The 19,128-nt window shown below is 40.5% G+C and overlaps 1 protein-coding gene across 1 annotated transcript in view; it reads right to left on the bottom strand.

Moving 5' to 3' along the window:
- The window catches only part of LOC117531526 (MAGUK p55 subfamily member 3-like), a 52,138-nt gene extending 38,255 nt beyond the window's left edge, over positions 1-13,883 (bottom strand). The window contains exons 1-10 of the mRNA XM_034194644.1: positions 13,738-13,883; positions 13,021-13,139; positions 10,945-11,022; positions 10,552-10,632; positions 10,047-10,184; positions 7,580-7,661; positions 6,552-6,637; positions 6,381-6,455; positions 5,464-5,660; positions 5,149-5,203 (exon numbers count right to left, since the gene is read on the bottom strand). Of these exons, the coding sequence (XP_034050535.1) occupies positions 5,149-5,203; positions 5,464-5,660; positions 6,381-6,455; positions 6,552-6,637; positions 7,580-7,661; positions 10,047-10,184; positions 10,552-10,632; positions 10,945-11,022; positions 13,021-13,139; positions 13,738-13,762 (936 nt within the window). The 5' untranslated portion in view covers positions 13,763-13,883. The remainder of the gene's footprint in view (positions 1-5,148; positions 5,204-5,463; positions 5,661-6,380; positions 6,456-6,551; positions 6,638-7,579; positions 7,662-10,046; positions 10,185-10,551; positions 10,633-10,944; positions 11,023-13,020; positions 13,140-13,737) is intronic.
- Between the last annotated feature and the right edge of the window lie 5,245 nt (positions 13,884-19,128).

Raw genomic sequence — 19,128 nt, 5'->3', positions numbered from 1 at the left:
TATTCACTTTATACATGCTTCCCTTAGGCAGTATTATTAGACGGCATTGCTTAAATTTTCATTGTTACGCAGATGATACCCAGCTTATCTATCCATGAAGCCAGAGGACACACACCAATTAGCTAACTGCAGGATTGCCTTACAGACATAAAGACATGGATGACCTCTAATTTCCTGCTTTTAAACTCAGATAAAACTGAAGTTATTGTACTTGGCCCCACAAATCTTAGAAACATGGTGTCTAACCAGATCCTTACTCTGGATGGCATTACCCTGACCTCTAGTAATACTGTGAGAAATCTTGGAGTCATTTTTTGATCAGGATATGTCATTCAATGCGCATATTAAACAAATATGTAGGACTGCTTTTTTGCATTTACGCAATATCTCTAAATTAGAAAGGTCTTGTCTCAGAGTGATGCTGAAAAACTAATTCATGCATTTATTTCCTCTAGGCTGGACTATTGTAATTCATTATTATCAGGTTGTCCTAAAAGTTCCCTGAAAAGCCTCAGTTAATTCAAATGCTGCAGCTAGAGTACTAATGGGGACTAGAAGGAGAGAGCATATGTCACCCATATTGGCCTCTCTTCATTGGCTTCCTGTAATTCTAGAATAGAATTTAAATTCTTCTTCTTACTTATAAGGTTTTGAATAATCATGTCCCATCTATCTTAGGGACCTCATAGTACCATATCACCCCAACAGAGTGCTTCGCTCTCAGACTGCAGGCTTACTTGTAGTCCTAGGGTTTGTAAGAGTAGAATGGGAGGCAGGAGCCTTCAGCTTTCAGGCTCCTCTCCTGTGGAACCAGCTCCAATTCAGATCAGGAGACAGACACCCTCTCTACTTTTAAGATTAGGCTTAAAACTTCCTTTTTGCTAAGCTTATAGTTAGGGCTGGATCAGGTGACCCTGAACCATCTCTTAGTTATGCTGCTATAGACTTAGACTGCTGGGGGGTTCCCATGATGCACTGAGTGTTTCTTTCTCTTTTTGCTCTGTATGCACCACTCTGCATTTAATCATTAGTGATTGATCTCTGCTCCCCTCCACAGCATGTCTTTTTCCTGGTTCTCTCCCTCAGCCCCAACCAGTCCTAGCAGAAGACTGCCCCTCCCTGAGCCTGGTTCTGCTGGAGGTTTCTTCCTGTTAAAAGGGAGTTTTTCCTTCCCACTGTCGCCAAGTGCTTGCTCACAGGGGGTCGTTTTGACCGTTGGGGTTTTTACGTAATTATTGTATGGCCTTGCCTTACAATATAAAGCGCCTTGGGGCAACTGTTTGTTGTGATTTGGAGCTATATAAATAAAATTGATTGATTGATTATTTTATTTTATTATTATTTCTACTCTGTCATTTGATTTTTAAATGGACCACAATGGAAATAAGTGTTTTCATGTTCTTGTGCCACCCATGTATTTTTGAACATTTTTGCAATTATATTATCTACTTACATTGAACTTCCTAAATAAAAATCACACACGCACTCACGCTTTTAATATAAAGATGATTTACCAACCCCTGCTGGAATGGTGTATTATTCTAGAATGTAATTAGCAATGTTTGCTAATATCTGTAGTTTCTCCAAAAATATTAGTCTTATCAACGTTTCATTTTCGCAGCATTCATCCTCGACCCAAAATACATAAGCATACCAAACAGCAAGTGTCAACTCTCCCCAGTTTGTCTGTAATCAAAGATATACACATACGCGCGCACAGAGAGCTTTTTGTGTTTTCCACATTTTGCCGCAAGCAGTTGCTTCTATTTTTAAACATGCACTAACAGAGATGGTTGCGGAAGACATCAAAGCAATACACTTTTCACTCATGGTAACAGCAACATGACACTAAACTAAACTGACTAAACCAATTGAACTACAAAAGCATAATAAATCAGTAACACAAACACTGTTTAACATGAGCCACAATAACATTTAAAACCCTGAACTCCCATGGTGCATTGCAGCACAACAACCACTGTTTACTGCTTAGCTAATTTCTCCAGAAATATTTGTCCCATCAACATTCCATTTTCGCAGTGTTCATCTTTGACCCAAAATACAGAAGAATACCAAATGGCAAATGTCAGCTCTCACTGGGTTCTCCATGATGGAAGCCTCTTGCTCACACACACACACACACACACACACACACACACACACACACACACACACACACACACACACACACACACACACACACACACACTATAATACAGAAGATAAACTGCATGCCTGAGACATCTGCACATAATTACATATCCATGTGATTTTTTTCAATCCCTTGTTGAGGGATGTGTTCACACTTTAGCATGAAATGTCTTTATGTATAAGTCTATAATTTTAAGACAGTAAACCCTACATTTTATTTGAAACACAAATGTGTAAAAATGTCTCCATTAGGAAAAAATGTGATAACAGAAAATTGGCTGATTCTATTTTTTATTATTATTATTATTTTTTTTTATAATCTGACAACATAGGTGGAGATTTTTTCCAAACTTGTCACACTGTTAAAGCTACAGTGTGTAGGATTTAGGAATGTTTATTAACAGAAATAGAATACAGCATTCATAACCATCTGTTCATTAGTGTATAATTAATTAGCAACAAATTGACAAGTTTTCATAGGCTGGGAATGGGCCCCTCATGGAGGCCACCATGTTGATACAGTAGCCCAAAAAGGACATAATTACATCATGGTTTTGTATTTTGCACTGTGGCTGGAACATTGAGGAAAAAAAAAACTACAAGAATCAGTGGTTCAGAAGCAAAAACATGGCCGTTAATGACAATGCAATCTGCAGCCTCACCACTATGTGGCACTATATCATACACACTGTAGCTTTAAAGAATAATATTGTTACAAACATGCTGGAATTTTATCTTTTGCTGTACAAGAACAAGAACTCTGAAGTTGATGAGGTCTTGGTCAGAATCAACACATATGATTGAAATGCACAAGAAGCCCACATCAGTAAAGCATACAGCCGGGCTTCAACACCAACACGCTACAGAAAAATGTCACACACCATCACATTGCAACAAAATGCTACATCCCCTCACCTACATCCCTTCCATTCACAGCTCCCTCACTGTCACTGTATTCTGTAGGGAGGCAAACAGGAAGACAGCATGTCTCAATGCTAAGGAGGCGTGGTTTAGAAGGCAACAGGTGCTTCTCTGTTCTCTCGTCCATGTGCTTCTTATCACACATCAGAACTTCGTGTTGAAGAGGTGAGAAAATAATCAGTTCATGCAAAAGTGGTGGACTTCACTTGACAGGCTGACAAACCGCTGTGTCGGGTGTGACGTCATGTAAGCCTGAGCAGACGATGTGTCCAATCAATGTGCAGAAACACCAGGACAGCCTTCATACATCTTTTAAAGTCCAACATGGCACTTTGTTGGAAATCTCTTCCAATAACTTGAGTAGCAGAGAGTTCTCTGTTCTATTTCACAGTTTACCGAAGATGAACATCCAGCGCTCGACGAAGGAATAACAAACCAATCAAGACAACTGAGAAGCATCTGTGGACACCTGGTGGGCCATGACGGTACTGCAAGGGGTCATTAAAAAGCAACAAATAAAATCGCCTGATTTAACCCTCTGGGGCCGACGCTGTTGTATACGACAGTTGAGTACAAGTTTTACTAAATTATAAATAACTTTTTAATAATATGAGAGAAACTTACTTTTTTTTTTGCTGAAAAGTAAACTCCGCGGACTTTCGAGCCAGCTGTCCACCATGTTTGTACTCCTCATAGATGCTGTGTGATGAGGTGCGCAATGTGAGTGTCCAATGGGAATTGTTTCACAGTCACATTGTTTTCCAATATCCAATCATAAGGCAGAGCAGTCTCACTTGGTAGGCCAATGATTGTTAGGAGCAGTGATGTGTTACTCTTTGGCATGTGAATGCTGTTTGAACAGCCCTCTGGCTGCTGGCTCCATGCGTAAAAGTGCAATGTTGCTTATATGAATGGGGGGAGGGGTGTTAACAGGGCCTCAAACTGTGAAGATAGGTTGTTTACAGTGCAGGAACACATTCCAAGAGGGAGTCAAACTCCATGGAAGTAATAGATTTGTGTTGTAAGCCTTTGTGTAATAGCAGACAGAAATTGCTTTGAGATGTGGCATAAAGACAAACAAAATGCATAGACCATTTTGTATATATTGTTCAAAATGTGCAACTGTGTTTATTGTTAGAACCTTTATTTTGTACAAGAACCCAAACTACCTTTATAAAGTATCAAAATAGTTGTTTATTATAGTTTGCTCTGTTTTGAATAAATGTGTGTGAAAATTATTTTCCACGCTTTATTTTTTCCATTCTTATTTCTGATTGTAAACCTTTATTACACTTATAAAACACCACTATAGCATATATATTCTGAAAGTAAAGGCTGTCCTGAAAAAAAGAGACATACCACTTGATTGTGGGATGCAGGGCGAGCTTTTAAACAGCAATAATAAAACATTTATGCCAGGCGAGTGAACTGTCCAAGAATAATGCCCTAGGACACCAGAGGGTTAAAGAGAGTGTTTGTGTCCAGTAGCATCAGCAGTGCAAAGATTTGAACAGAAGGTTGTTGCCACCTACCTCGGTCTGCCCGATCGTCTGAGGTTAGCAATGCAAGGAAGGACACAGAATCACTGCAGAGAGCGACACAACAATACAGCCATCGGTGCAACACTCAGCACACAAACTCAAAATCAACACTGCAGGCTGGTTTTGATCGAAAGCTAACCCAGCTGCATCTTCTTTAATTACTCTAAAGTTAATAAGAGAAATAAATAAATACTGCATGAAAATATCCAACAAGTATACATCAAACATTTCAACTAGTTTTTACTAATTTTTTAGGCAGTTTAACTTGATAGCAGGAAGCAGCCGACCACCTTGTTTTCAATAATACTTTGTCATTTATTTTTTTCCTAAGTTGGATCAGCAAATGAAATGACGGATAACATACTTGCGAAATTAATCTCTGATGCTCTCTTTTCTTTTTTGTAATCCTTTATGAGATTAAATTTGCTCTTCAGATCAAATGTTACACATCCTGTGCATTTATGCTTGTAGGTTATTATAGGTGGTTACTAAAACACAAACTTGTTTAAGTACAAACAGCTTTACCTGTAGAAGCCTTGGAGGACATAAGAGCAGGAAAGGAGCCAACTTTCATCCTGTATCTCAGGCGCCTAAGAACAGAGGGGGGAAAAATGGCATTCTTTATGTTTAATTTGCAATTTAAGGCAACATCTGGTAGCAGAAAAAAATCATTCAAGGCACTTTTAAAGTCAACAGTTTAGCAGGGTAAATATCAGATGCAGATTCTTCACTTTCGAGCAGTATATCGACATATTTAAGATCACTATGATTTAGCTTTCTTAAAAAAACACACCACAAATATTTGACCTTTTTTACATTTTATTGATGTTAATATATGACAGCGGAATACCTTTCCTGGAATTGTGTGGAGGGGATCAAGGCAGCACGAAGGCTGCAGTCGCCTACTTTCTTGGCCTGCCACCAGGTGGCGTCCTCTTGGCTCACCACCTGAAGAATATCACCTCGCTTAAAAGAGAGCCCCGCCTCTTGGCACGGCATGGCCTTATCCTCAAAAGGTGTGTAATCGAACAAAGCTCGAAGGTAGAGCTGAAAGAAAAATAAAACAAGAGTGTTCTGAGAGCACAATATCCCTGCTTTGGTACAAGTGCTTGCTATATTCTGGTAACATTTCAAGGATGTGTACCAAGTTTCAACAAAATGCACCAAAAAGTGTACGAGGAGTTGATTTCAGAATGCGCCCACTCATGAAAGTGACGGAGTCTAAATTTGTTAATCAAAGCCCATAAATGTGGTAAAATGGGCCCAACGCGACCGATATAATATGCATTTTACCAACCTATAACAAGGACTTGTACCAAGTTTCACAAAATTTCTCCTAAAAACGTGAGAGGAGTTGATTTCAGAATGCAGACACCCACTCATGAAACTGATGGAGTCTGGATTTGTTAATCAAAGCCCATAACGCTGGTAAAATGGGCCCAACTCAACCGATATGATAATATGCATTTTGCCAACCTATAACAAGGACTTGTACCAAGTTTCATGAAATTCCTTCTAAAAATGTAAGATAAGTTGGTTTCAGAGTGCAGGCACCCTTTTTGGGACGGACAGACAGACAGACAAAAATCACCACAACATAATCCCCCTTCAGGCCTTCAGGGAATAAAAATTTGGTTAACTTATTAAGAAAAGCTCTTTATCACGAACCTCCAAATATATATTTAGAGTGTCTATATGGCCTATGAGTGTTCTGGAGCAGACTGGTTGTATATTAAGACTGAATGCCGCAGAAGAACAACTCCTCACCTTGCTTTCCTTCAGTTTGTCATCTGCCAAAACAGCTGGAATGATTTTTAGTGTGATGGAGCCTTGTGAGTGGGACTGCTCAAAAACAAAACATCATCATCATCATCAACCACAGTAGTCACAGGTGAGCATTCAGAACTAGAATGAGGATGCATGAAACACTTCCGTTACCAGAATCTGAGTGATTTCGTCTGGCCTTTTGTGGGTTATCAGGTTCCCGTTGACCTCTCGGAGCTCATCTCCCACGTGCACCAGACCTGCAAACACGTGACAAGACACACGTGCAGCAAATGAATATCCTGCTATGAAAAGAGATTTTACGCAGTCTTAAGAAGTAGATGCGCATCATTTCAACAATATCTCCATGGAAACAGACGGGAGAAACTCCAAAGAGTAATCTCACAATATGTGGCACTAATCTCAAGGATTTGATCTCCGCTCACAGTTCAGTGGGTTACAAAAAAATAATCTCCTCGCTTCTGTCTCCGCATGTCAGCGAGGATTAGAAAATCCTGTTTGGGGGAAAAACATTCCTGTCTGTACAAGGAAACCACAGCCGGGTTTACTTTATTTTTCAGCCTGCTCACCACCTTATTTTTCCACATTTTCACTGCCTGGTTTCATGTAGATCACTTTCTTTGTGATAGTAGATCTCTTTTTTCCCCCAATCTTCTTGGCGATCCAGGATTCCAATGATGTCCAGGACTGCACTTCTAGAAACACGCACTTATTTCAGCACTGACATTCCCATCTCTAGGTCCTCGCCCCTTGAAATCGAGAGATGCCTGGGTAGAGTTTATGGACTCATGAGGTCAGTGGACAGAGATGTTTGGTGGTGCTGGTATCTTTGCAGGAGAACAAGGGTCCATGTCTTTAAGGTCCTGCTTCTACCTGTCTTGGATTCTACAATGATTTTGTGTTAAATGAACAGTTACTTAGGGAGACCCAGATGAGGAGTATTGTGTTCATTGTGAGGGAACATCATCTATAATATCTGACAGGGTCTCTGTGCGTGATCCATGATGCTGGTGCACCCAGCTTTGTGTTTAGGTAAAGGCTATTAAAAAAGAAAAATGGAAAAGCATGCACCTCAAATGCTTGTACACTCCAGATCATCGAGATCCGGCACACTGAGTTTCAGTCACAGGACTTTCCTCCACCTCCAAACAATCACGTTCTTCCAGCGATGTTGCCCTTACCGCTGCGATCAGCTGCCCCTCCCCTCATGATTCTGGCCACAATTACGGCCCCTGTCGCCTCATCTCTCCGAATGGTTGCACCCTGTTGGAAAACACAAAACTTCAGAACTTTCAGCAACACTCAGAGGGCACAGCGCCAACACAGTCCAACAACCTGAATTCATACCAAGTTGCATTTGTGTACTTAACAAATGAACCTAATTCAATTATACTAATCAAAACAACTCTTTCTGAATTCATATCCAGATAACTAAAATAATAATTTTGTAATTTTGAAATACATCTTGCAGTGCAGTGGGACCCAGAGAAGTACCACCAGCTTTATGCTACCCAATAATTATTATTATTATTAATACGTATATGTCTCAGACAGCTCTTCAGCATCTCACCATGTCATTTAGGTCCTTCAGACTTTTTGAGTAAATGCTTCGGTGGAGCTTTAGCATGGCTAAAACCGTTCAGCTTCTGGACCCCCCACCTTTTTAAGCATTTTAATTTTTTTGCCTCCATTATGGCCAAATTATCATACTGCAATATTGTCATATCAATATGATATATGACTATGATTTCATACAAAGTGCAGCAACAGGGAAAATTAAACATTCTTGAAAAAAACAATAATAATACCACACTCATTTTGCACTCATCATAAGCTTAGGATGCAGTGCCCTTCAAAAGTATTGGAACACACATATTATGTTAGAAAGATTAGAAAAGATTATAAAATCAAAGATTATAAAATCAAACCTTCAATGTGCCTTGTGATAGAATCACTGTGATGACCCCTGCAAGATGGCGGCCGCATTTCTTGCACCTCAGCAACCAATGCGGTGTCTATTCCTCCTTATAATGTCTATGTTCATCTACTGTCAGCCTTGTGATTCTCACAACGATGACTGGTCCAAGATGGCAGCCACATTTCTTACGCCTCAGCAATCAATGTGGCGTCTAATCTTCTTTATAATGTCTATGTTCGTCTACCGTCGGTTTGTGGCTTTTTACGACAACAGTTTGTGGCTTTTTCCCCACTGCGTAAGTTGGTTTCACTCCTCCAGCCAAGGCAAGGGAGTCGGTATCGAGTTATTTGGTCACGTGACTTTTAGTCAGGATTCTGACATTTTGCTGATTGGCTGAGACACGCCGCTCTCTGATTGGCCGCAGCCTTTGTTTACAATGTTTCAAAATCAAAATGGTGGCAATGCAAGGAAGATGTCAAGTTGGTTCCACTCCTCAAACCTCCAAATGTTTCCGGCTGCCGTGCGAATTCCAGACACACAAAGCAAATAAATGGTTTCCATTTTGGTTTATAAACTTTCACCCCCGACATTTTGTGACATTTTGCAACTTGTTTGTCTCACTTTTCAAGTCTTTTGGTTTGTTTTTCACATTTTCAGCAGTTACGCCACAGCCAATCACAGAGCATGGCGTGATAGCCAATAGTGGCCGACGTATCCGATGGACCAATCACAGCCATGTTTTCAAAAACATGCTACCAGTCTCTTTGTACAAGAGACTGTGGTACCAGTGCTACCCACTGCGGAGATTTTTTGTGCCATTTCCGGTTTGTGCCTTTGTCTACTGTCGGTTTGTGGCTTTTTACGGCTTTTTATGGCTTTATCCCCACTCTGGAGATTTTTTGTGCCATTTCCGGTTTGTGCCTTTGTTTACCATAGAGCAAGCCTCGTCACCTCATTTCTACTACAGTTTGCACATTTTCTTATTTTATTTTACTTGTTTGAGCCTTTTGTCAAGAGGCAACAACAGCGTATGTAACTCGATATTTAATATTCAGAGAGTTGAACAAATCCTCTTATTCTTCTACTTTTGCCTGCTCCCATTAGTGGTCGCCACAGCACCTCATCAATTTCCTTCTCCAGCTTTACCCTCCTTCCCTCCTCGACACACATCTAAACCATCTCTGTCTGAGCCGCCTCACTCTGTGTCCAGATCATCCTCACAGTGCCATCCTGCTATTGTGGTCTCAGACCTGTCTGTCAGCGCTGCCTCATTTAGCGCCGCCTCCTGTCTTTTGTTAATGCCACATAGCTGGTCGCACCACTGTCTTATAACTTTGCCCTCCTGCAGGTACCCTTCAATCACAAATAACTCCTGCAACTCTTCTTCCTTGGTGCTTCGCTACATACAAAAAGGCTGACAAGAGGTTCTGCACATGGGAATCCTGAGCATCACATCTTCACTTTAACTTGGTGTTACACAGAATATTTAAGATTTACAATAAGATTTTCTGCAAATGCTTTCAGCTTTATGGCCATCCAAGTCTATTTAATTTCAGATGCCATTTTTTTTCAATCTGGAGATCGGTCGAACATCTACATTAAACTGGCAACAACCAAAAATTCACATTCGTTTCAGCTGAAGTCAGTATTCTGCACAGCTGGAGGCTGCTTCATTAAAAGATCGGTGTTAAAAATGCTTGTGTCTGACCAAGAGGAGATTCGTTTCTGACCAAGGGCTCCTTGTTCTTCACCAGGCGGACAATCTTCACTGACTCCTCCTCGAGGTCCTCGTCCAGATCATCCGGCAGCGGTGGCAGCACCGGGTCAAAGTTTTTCTGGGCGACTGTATCGTGGGCTGACAACACTGCCTGCGTGAAATATCAAAATGTATACCAGTCGATACACACCTCAAAGCTGATACGGTAAATCCACTGGAATGAACAGAACAATGGAAAAGCAGGATCAAGTAAAAAAAACTGAATAAAATGAGTGACTGCACAACATAGAAAACATATGATATGGCTGTAACGATGTCCTCTGTGTCTCAGTGATGGAGAACAGACAATGAAGTTATGACGTCAGTATTTGGCGATCGGTTATGAGCATAAATCTGAGCAGTTTCAAAATATGTCAGTGAGGATCGGAGGTTTGGTTCAAAAGGAAAGTGACACTGCAAATTTTCTAGTGTAGACACTTGCTCAACATGTTTTGTGATTAAAAAAAACACTTTTGTACCTTGAGGTGAGGAGTACTGAGCAGAAGTAGCAGCTCTCTCTCATCGCCCTCTAGTGGTCCGTTCTGAAGCTCTTCTGCAAGCTGATGATGACACGCGAGGAAACATTTCAAAATGTGCCCAGGTTTGTTGCATCTTCTTGCACAAGAAAATCTGTTCCCAAATGTACCTCTCAGGCAAAATAAATCCTGTAGACTCACATATTTTGATGATGAATCTGAGTTTTACTTCTACTTTCATTATCTTAAATTTCACTAGCAGTGCAAGATTTACTTCTGTAATATTCAATACCTTATGTCAAAGATCTGATGGGTGAAACAACAACAACCCGCCACAGCTTGTTAAAATAGGTCATACTGATTTCTCATTTCTATTTAGTTTAAGGTTGCACTTACATCCTTTGCCAAACAGGAGGCGCTGTGCAGAACCGGACTTGGGCTTCGTTTCTCAAAATGCTTGAGCTTCTCGTGGATCTGTGATTTAAAATAAAAGTCACTACAGCGGCTATCCAGTGTTTGTCTTGTTATCACATCAGCTACCGACGGTGCATTCAGAAAGTATTCACAGCGCTTCACTTTACGCACATTTTGTTATGTTACAGCCTTATTCCAAATGGATGAAATTCATTTTTTTCCCCCTCAAAAGTCTACACACAATACCCCATAATGACAATGTAAAAAACGTTTATTTATATTTTTACAAACTTACTAAAAATAATAATAAAAAACAAGAAATCACGTGTACATAAGTATTTACAGCCTTTGCCATGAAGCTCAAAATTGAGCTCAGGTGCCTCCTGTTTCCACTGATCACGAGATGTTTGTACAGCTTATTTGGAGTCCACGTGGGGTAAATTCAGTTGATTGGACATGTTTTGGAAAGGCACACACCTGTCTACATATAAGGTCCCAAAGTTGACAGTGCATGTCAGAGAACAAACCAAGCATGAAGTCAAAGGAATTGCCTATAGACCTTTGAGACAAGATTGTCTGCTGCTTTGTAGGTCCCAATGAGCACAGTGGCCTCCATCATTTGTAAATGGAAGAAGTTCAGATCAACTAGGACTCTTCATAGAGATGGCTGCCCAACTAAACTGAACGATCGAGGAAAAAGGGCCTTAGTCCCAATGAACACAGTAGCCTCCATCATCCATAAATGGAAGAAGTTCAGCTTCATTAGGACTCTTCCTGGAGCTGGCTGCCTGTCTAAACTGAGTAATTGGGGGAGAAGGGACTTAGTCAGGGAGGTGACCAAGAACCCGATGGTCACTCTGTCAGAGCTCCAGCATTCCTCTGTGGAGAGAGGAGAGCCTTCCAGAAGGACATCCATCTCTGCAGCAATCCACCAATTAGGCAGGCATCCATTCCAAAATGAGCAGATATTTGCACAAAAAAAAAAACTACCAGTTTGAACATTAAATATTTTGTATTTGTGGTGTATTCAATTGAATATAGGTTGAAGAGGATTTGCAAATCATTGTATTCTGTTTTTATTTACATTTCACACAACGTCCCAACTTCAATGGAATTGAGGTTGTAGCAGTAATGCACTGTTAAGCTGGATGCAGTAAAACAAGAAAAGCTGAATCTTAGAAAATGATGTAAATCAATAAATCATGCTCTCAAACTGAAGTTCTGAACAAAGAGAGGGAACAACCTTCATACTACTAAGCACTCCACTTGTTTGCACTTTACTGATCAACCAGACCTTCAACAAGGAGCACAACAAGGCCAACTATAATGTTTTAAAGATGTATATTCATTTTTTAAAGTTTATATTTTTTGGAGGTAAATGGACACATACTGAGGTCTACACTGATGCTTTCCTTTGTTCAGTGGTGACAATTACCTGTTTACTCTTGAGTTGTTTGTGCTTCATGCAATAACATTAATTAACCCATTAGTTTCTGCTCTCTAATGTGGTGAGTTCATTATAAATAAGTAATGCACTGATTTTGTAGCACATGTGAAAAATAAATGTGACATATAAACAGATGTGAATTACATGTTTTGTTTTGTCTTTTCCTTTTTGTGATTCATTTTGGACAGATTTGACAAATACTCCAGTGTGACATATAGTCTGGAAAATACAGTAGATACTTTATATGAGATCATTTATGACCTCTTGGAGCATCACACGAAGTAGACGGTAGGGCAAAGACATAGTCAAGTCATAGGCAAGGACATAATCTTGCATCACTCCATTTCAAAGCTATATACTGTAATTCGTCCAATAATTATCCCACTGATCCTCCACCCCCAAAGAAAAACAAAAAGCTACAAAATTTCAGAAGAAGCTGAACAGTGCTTTATGAACCTCTTTGTGGTTATTGTTGCTTCATAGAGACTGCTTTTTGATGTCAAACAATTGAACATACAAGCAGTTTTCCTTCTGTCAAATTCATAGCCTGCATTTGAGCCAGAAATGTCAAATTTCAAGATGAAACTGCTGATCAGACATATGTGTTGTACCTTCATGAGGTATCCAATGCTTCTGTCACTGAAAACCTCTTTGAGGAAGACCAGGTCTTCTTTATATTTAGTATCAGGGTGGAGATGAGAGGTGAGAAGAGCCAAAGTCTCATGTAGCCCTTATTAGGAAGAAAAAAAACACAGTGAAAACATTAAAATCTGTTGGACATTGTTATGACTTAAACTTTCAATGCTACAGGACAATAATAGCGTCATAACAGATATGCAACCCTGTTCTGGAGTTATGGGGTAAAAACAATCAGTTTCAGTTTGCAGAGGCGTCAAAAGTTAAAGTTGCTCCAATTTCAGTAAAAAGTGATGCAAATTATTGGTTGAAATAAAAGGATTAATAAATGAAATAGTTTTGACTGTGTTGAATGCTTGGTCTCTAAAGTAAAGGTCAAACAAGGTCGACATCCATTGGATTGTATGACGTATGACATATGTTACTCTGTAACATGATAAGTAAACATGACAGATGGTGCAAACTATTCCTTTTTAAAAGGCTATTAACTTACTGCTTTAAAGGTTTGCTACATTTGTTAATCTAGAAAATGTCACAAAATTGTTAATTATGCTAGTGTGAGCTGTTCACAATCTTTTTTTTAGAAGCTGAATCCAGGAAAACTGACATTTTTGTTCTGACTGTTTAACTGTTTCAGCGCTAATGTACAGGAACACACACAGAACATATTAGAAGCAGCTTGATACTCGTACCTGCGCTGGCAGACACGATCGGCATGACTTCAGTCACACACAGGAGGCAGTGAGGTCCCAGATGAGGAGATGGGTGAGAAAAACAAAACCCTCCACTGGTTCCTCCTCTTTGTTTCACGTATGAATGCACACTAAAATCCAAACACCTGGACAAAAAAACAAAACAAAACAAAAATAAAAAAACAGGGCCGCCTTTAAAGTTACTGATGTAACAACATAAAATGAATAATTTTATTTTGTTATTATGTTAAAAGTTAAGCCCAAGTTTGTGTGTCTGTCTGTCCAGGTATGAAAAAAAGTAACTTCAAAAGTTTGGACCAAATTTGGTAGAATTACTGATTTTTGAGGAAAAACTGGTTAAAATTTCAAAGTCAATACACACATACACACACACACACACACACACACACACACACACACATCTTCAATAAGATGCATCATCCAGCTTGTTCCCATGGCAACAATATAGTACTCACTGACCTCCGCGCTGCGAATTATTCAAGTAGCACAGAAAACATTACAGACAAGGTTTTATGACTCGTCTTATATTTATGTCACAGAGCTTTAATAAAATCAGTTACACATCTGTCTATCACATTTCCTCTCTTACAGCTTTCTATCGTAATAATCCCATTTTTGGGTGGCATTGTGTTACTTACATAGTGACACTGGAGAAGTGCATGGATGTGGTTTTGTACTCAGAAACACTGCATTACGCAAAAGTGGAAATAATTTAATTCTACTGGCAGTTTCCAAAGTTGGAAACTGAAATTCTTATTTTTAGTCACCCATAATTACAGCAGCCAGCCGGCAGCACCTGATCAGCGTGCAGGTACTGCAAAGGCCTCATGGGAGCTTTCTACCAGGTAAACACATGAACAGACACACGATCAGCCTCACGAATGCTGAGATTTTCCCTGCAGAATAATAATTCCTCATCAAATAGTGCTGTGAAAAGGTTTGAGCCCCCCTGAACATTTACACATTTTAATGTTTTTTGTTGTGTGGGCCGCTGAAGAGGAGGTACTGCTGGCCCACCACCACCAGAGGGCACCCTGCCTGAAGTGCAGGCTTCAGGCACCAGAGGGCGCTGCCGCCTTTCAGGAACAGGTGGGGTGACAGCTGTCACTCATCAACTATGACAGCTGTCACCAATCTCCTGGTCATCAACCACACACACAAAAGCCGGATGACATCTCCACCTCGTCGCCAAGATATCGTTTGCCTTTGGAGGTAAAACTCTCAGCCGTGTTCAGTAGGTGCTACTGGTATTGTTATTGTGTTCCTGTTTTGGAGGTGGAGGTGTCTTACCCACCATTAAGGAACTGTCGCTGCTTGTATTTGCTGGGTGTACACACACCCACACATAACTGTTTCTGCTTCCTGCCAGCAGTACCAGATCCGACAGCCGGAGATGGTGGCCACCTGGGGACTCGGAACTTGGTGGCTCCAGTATTCTCCGGGTTCGGTGGCAGTGGAAATCGTCTCTGGACGGACGTCTTCTATCCTCGAGCCTGCCCACACGTCACCTTAGTACATTTGACTCTGTCCAAATTCTGTATCTGTCTGTATTTCGTTGTGCACGCTTCACAACAGTAAAGTGTTGTATTTTTGGCTCATCTATTGTTCATTCATTTACGCCCCCTGTTGTGGGTCCGTGTCATTACACTTTCACAACAGTTTTTATTACATTAAACTAAAAAGAAGGGGAAAACTTATAAAAACACTTACGGACCTTAATCTCAAAGGGGGGGGGGGGATCTCTACATGACATAAATTAAACTAAAACTTCAAAACCAATACAAAGCTAGTTCTCAAGTGACCGTGATGTGCAAGAAGGAAAATAATGAGGGAAGTCACCAAGACATCCAGACAACTCTGAAGGGATTTCTGAAGGAGAACCTAAAAAATAACGTTAGCCATTTGAATTTTCAATAGGGGCCAAGTAGAGGTCAATTGAAGAACTGCATAGGGGTCAAAAAAATGTTAATGGTTAATGTGCTTGGTTTCAGTGCAGAAGGTTCCGGGTTCAAATCCCACCCCTGCCACATTTCTCCATGTAATGTGGAGTTGCGTCAGGGCATCCGGCGTAAAACCCATGCCAATTCAACATGCAGATCCACCTTGGATTTGCTGTGGTGACCCTGAGTGCAAACAAGGGAGCAGCCGAAGGGACTTACTTTATATATATATATATATATATATATATATATATATATATATATATATATATATATTTTAAGACAACCCATTTGCTGGGTTGTCTTAAAAATATCCAATTTCTTTCAATATTCTCCAAGGTCCTAATCTCTCTCCTCCTCCTCCTGACCTCTTGCATCATAGAGCATCAAGTGACCCTCTTTTCCAGAGGCAAGTCAAGTCAAGTCTGGGAGCTCGCGCTGGTGCTGTGTTTGGCCACATCCACAACACCATGGGACCACCATGGGTCCTGGATGGCAACCACCCAGGTCCATTCCCATATCTTTAAAATAACCATCTGTCTGCTGCTGCCAGGTGAAACGTGTGCATCCTGTTGGGCTTCTCCAGCTGATGGGGTCCAGAGACAAGAAAGTGCATTTTACCAGGAGATGCATCTTATCCTTCATGATTTAAGGTGCCATTTGCAGTCTGAGTACTGTTTTTCTGAGTCTCCTGTCTTACATCATTATGCGCTCAGTGTCCCCCAGTCACAACCCTGTAGCTTTTGGCATCCTACCACCAAGTTGGCACTTCATCATCCTTCTTGTGAAGGTCGTCCTCTGCCATTTAAATGCGAGGGGCCCGGGCACACATTTCCTTTTAGGGATACAGAGGAAATTCTCCTGAAGCAGGAGAGTCTGAATCTTTATCCTGCTGTAAGAGCGTAGGCATGTTGAAGGTGTTTTGAAGTGACGTCCTTCTAAGCCTCTTAAGAGCTGTCTGGCTTCTGACCTATTCTGTGCTACGTTTTGGCTTATTATCAACCCACATGAGGCTTTTGCCAAAGCGTTGTCTCACAGGCATTCGGACACAAATGGAGCACATGAACGTCATCCTGATTTCACTGCTTAAAAACAAACTGCAAGCTAAGAGTCAGTTTGTGGGCTTGTTCAGTTTAAAATGTTTTAAAGTTTTATTTTATTGAACCCACACTGAAATTGTGTGAATCACACAAATCATGACTTAGTTAAATTCAAAATTGTGCAAATAATGTGTAAATAATTTGCTGCCTGCAGGTATTATTCAGTCTGAGACCGAACAGTACAGTGGTGATATGGAATGGCAGGCAGAATATATTCCAGTCTGTCTGTCTATCTAGATGCATAGGTAGATGTGTACAGCTGCCTTTTACATTTTTTTTTTCTCATACATATACATGAATATGGCCGGTAACAGGTGTGAAAACATAGCTACCCTTGTTTCATGAGTCATAATGAAGTCCTCTGTCTGACGGTGACAGTACAGGTGTGAAATGGTTTCACTAAAATGGCAAAGAAAAGGCATAATTCAGAAATTATGAAACATACATCAGTCATGTATGATGCTAGTACTGTGGATGATCTTCAAAGCTTTGGGAAATGGACAACAGGCGAGCAGGAATAAAATCTCTCATTTCCAAATCTGTCTGATCAGACATGTGGGTGACGTCCCAGCTGGATGGGAAAAAAAAACAATCAAGATTGCATTATGCTCTAGTGTGTGTGTGTGTGTGCGTGCACAATCGCGCAGGCAGTGGTGGGCAGATGGCATTAGCTGTGTGGTGGTGACCTCGCCTCTCTCTGTATCTCTCTTGGGACATGTCCAACAACATACAAGCATGGCAAACAGGTGGCATGCATGCATGTCTGTGTGCATGAAAAAATGCCCCTGACATAAGGTTACGCTCTTTGAGCATGATGTCTCCATAGTAAAGTAGCACATGGATATGATGACAGCAGTCAACCTGTCAGTAAAATGGTGCAGATTTGGAGGTCAGTCATAAACCTCAGCGCTCTATGATGCAAGAGAGAGTGCACGTGCCCAACTCTTTAAAGAAATAATATGTAATTTAAAAAGCAGCAATGAAACAAGAAACCTGTTGAGCATGACAGTCCAGCTGTGCTGTCATGGCAGTTGTGCCAGAAGTGGAAAACAATCAATCAATGAACGTGTATTTCTAGTATAGCCCTTTACAGCAATCACATCATATCCAAAGTGCTTTACAGTAAAATTAAGAATTCACAAAAATAAGAGTTAAAGAGGCACATAAAACATGTCATGCCACCCCTAGGTATTAAAAGCCAGTTTAAATAAGTCTTGAACTTTGATTTAAAAAGTGTTAGGTCAGAAATAGTGCATAAATCAGGAGGTAATTTGTTCTACAATCTGGGGCCAGCTACTGCAAAAACATGATCACCCTAGAGTTTGCATTTTTACCTCGAAGCATCTAAGTAAAGTTGGCCAGATGCCCGTAATGTCCTATTGTAAGCGCGGAGAGTTAAAATTTCAGACAAGTAGGATGGTGCAAGGCCATTAATAGCTTTAAAACAAACATTGAAATCTTAAAATCAACTCTAAAATGAACTGGAAGCCAGTGGAGTAAGTCAAGTACAGGAGTAATAGGCTCACGTCTGGAAGTGTTTGTTAAAAGACGAGCAACGGCATTTTGTGCACGTTGGAGGCATGCAAGAGAAGACTGGTTAACACTAGCATATAGTGCATTACAGCAATCAAGTCTGGAGCTGATGAAAGTATGAATGTCCATCTGAAGATCACGTCTACTGAGAAAGGGCTTTACTTTAGCCAGAATCTGGGAAAAAAAAAATACTTTGATAACAGAGTTTATCTGTTGTTCAAACTTCAAACACCTGTCAAATCTCACCCCTGAATTCTTAACAGCTGGTTTTAAATCATTAGCAAGAACACCAAAGTTTGAGGATACAGCATTCGGTATGCCAGAATGTCCAAACACAATGGCCTCTGCTTTATCATCATCATTAAGGTAAAGGAAATTTTGAGACAGCCACTGCTTTACGTCATGAATACAATTAAATAATGAAGTCAATGCATCTCTTCCATGAGTCCTCATAGGCAGACAGATTTGCAGATCATCTGCATAACAATGAAAAGACAGGTTGTATTTGGCTATAATTGACTCCAATGGCAACATGTAACATGAAAATAGAACAGGGCCAAGAACTGAACCATGTGGCACTCCACAACAAACAGGAGCAATTGATCAGGAGAAGTCACCAATCATAACGGAAAAACTGCCCTCAGGCAAATACAATTTAAACCATTTAAGTACACCACTTGGGTGACACTACCATGAATGCTTACAAGATGTTCTAACTGGGAAAGTACTGTGTGATCCACAGTGTGAAAGGCTGTTATGAAATCCAACAGAACCAGCACAGCAGGGTTCCCTGCAGT

This window comes from Thalassophryne amazonica, chromosome 18, assembly GCF_902500255.1.
Source record: "Thalassophryne amazonica chromosome 18, fThaAma1.1, whole genome shotgun sequence".
Taxonomy (NCBI): domain Eukaryota; kingdom Metazoa; phylum Chordata; class Actinopteri; order Batrachoidiformes; family Batrachoididae; genus Thalassophryne; species Thalassophryne amazonica.
This window is presented reverse-complemented; position numbering and strand designations above follow the sequence as displayed.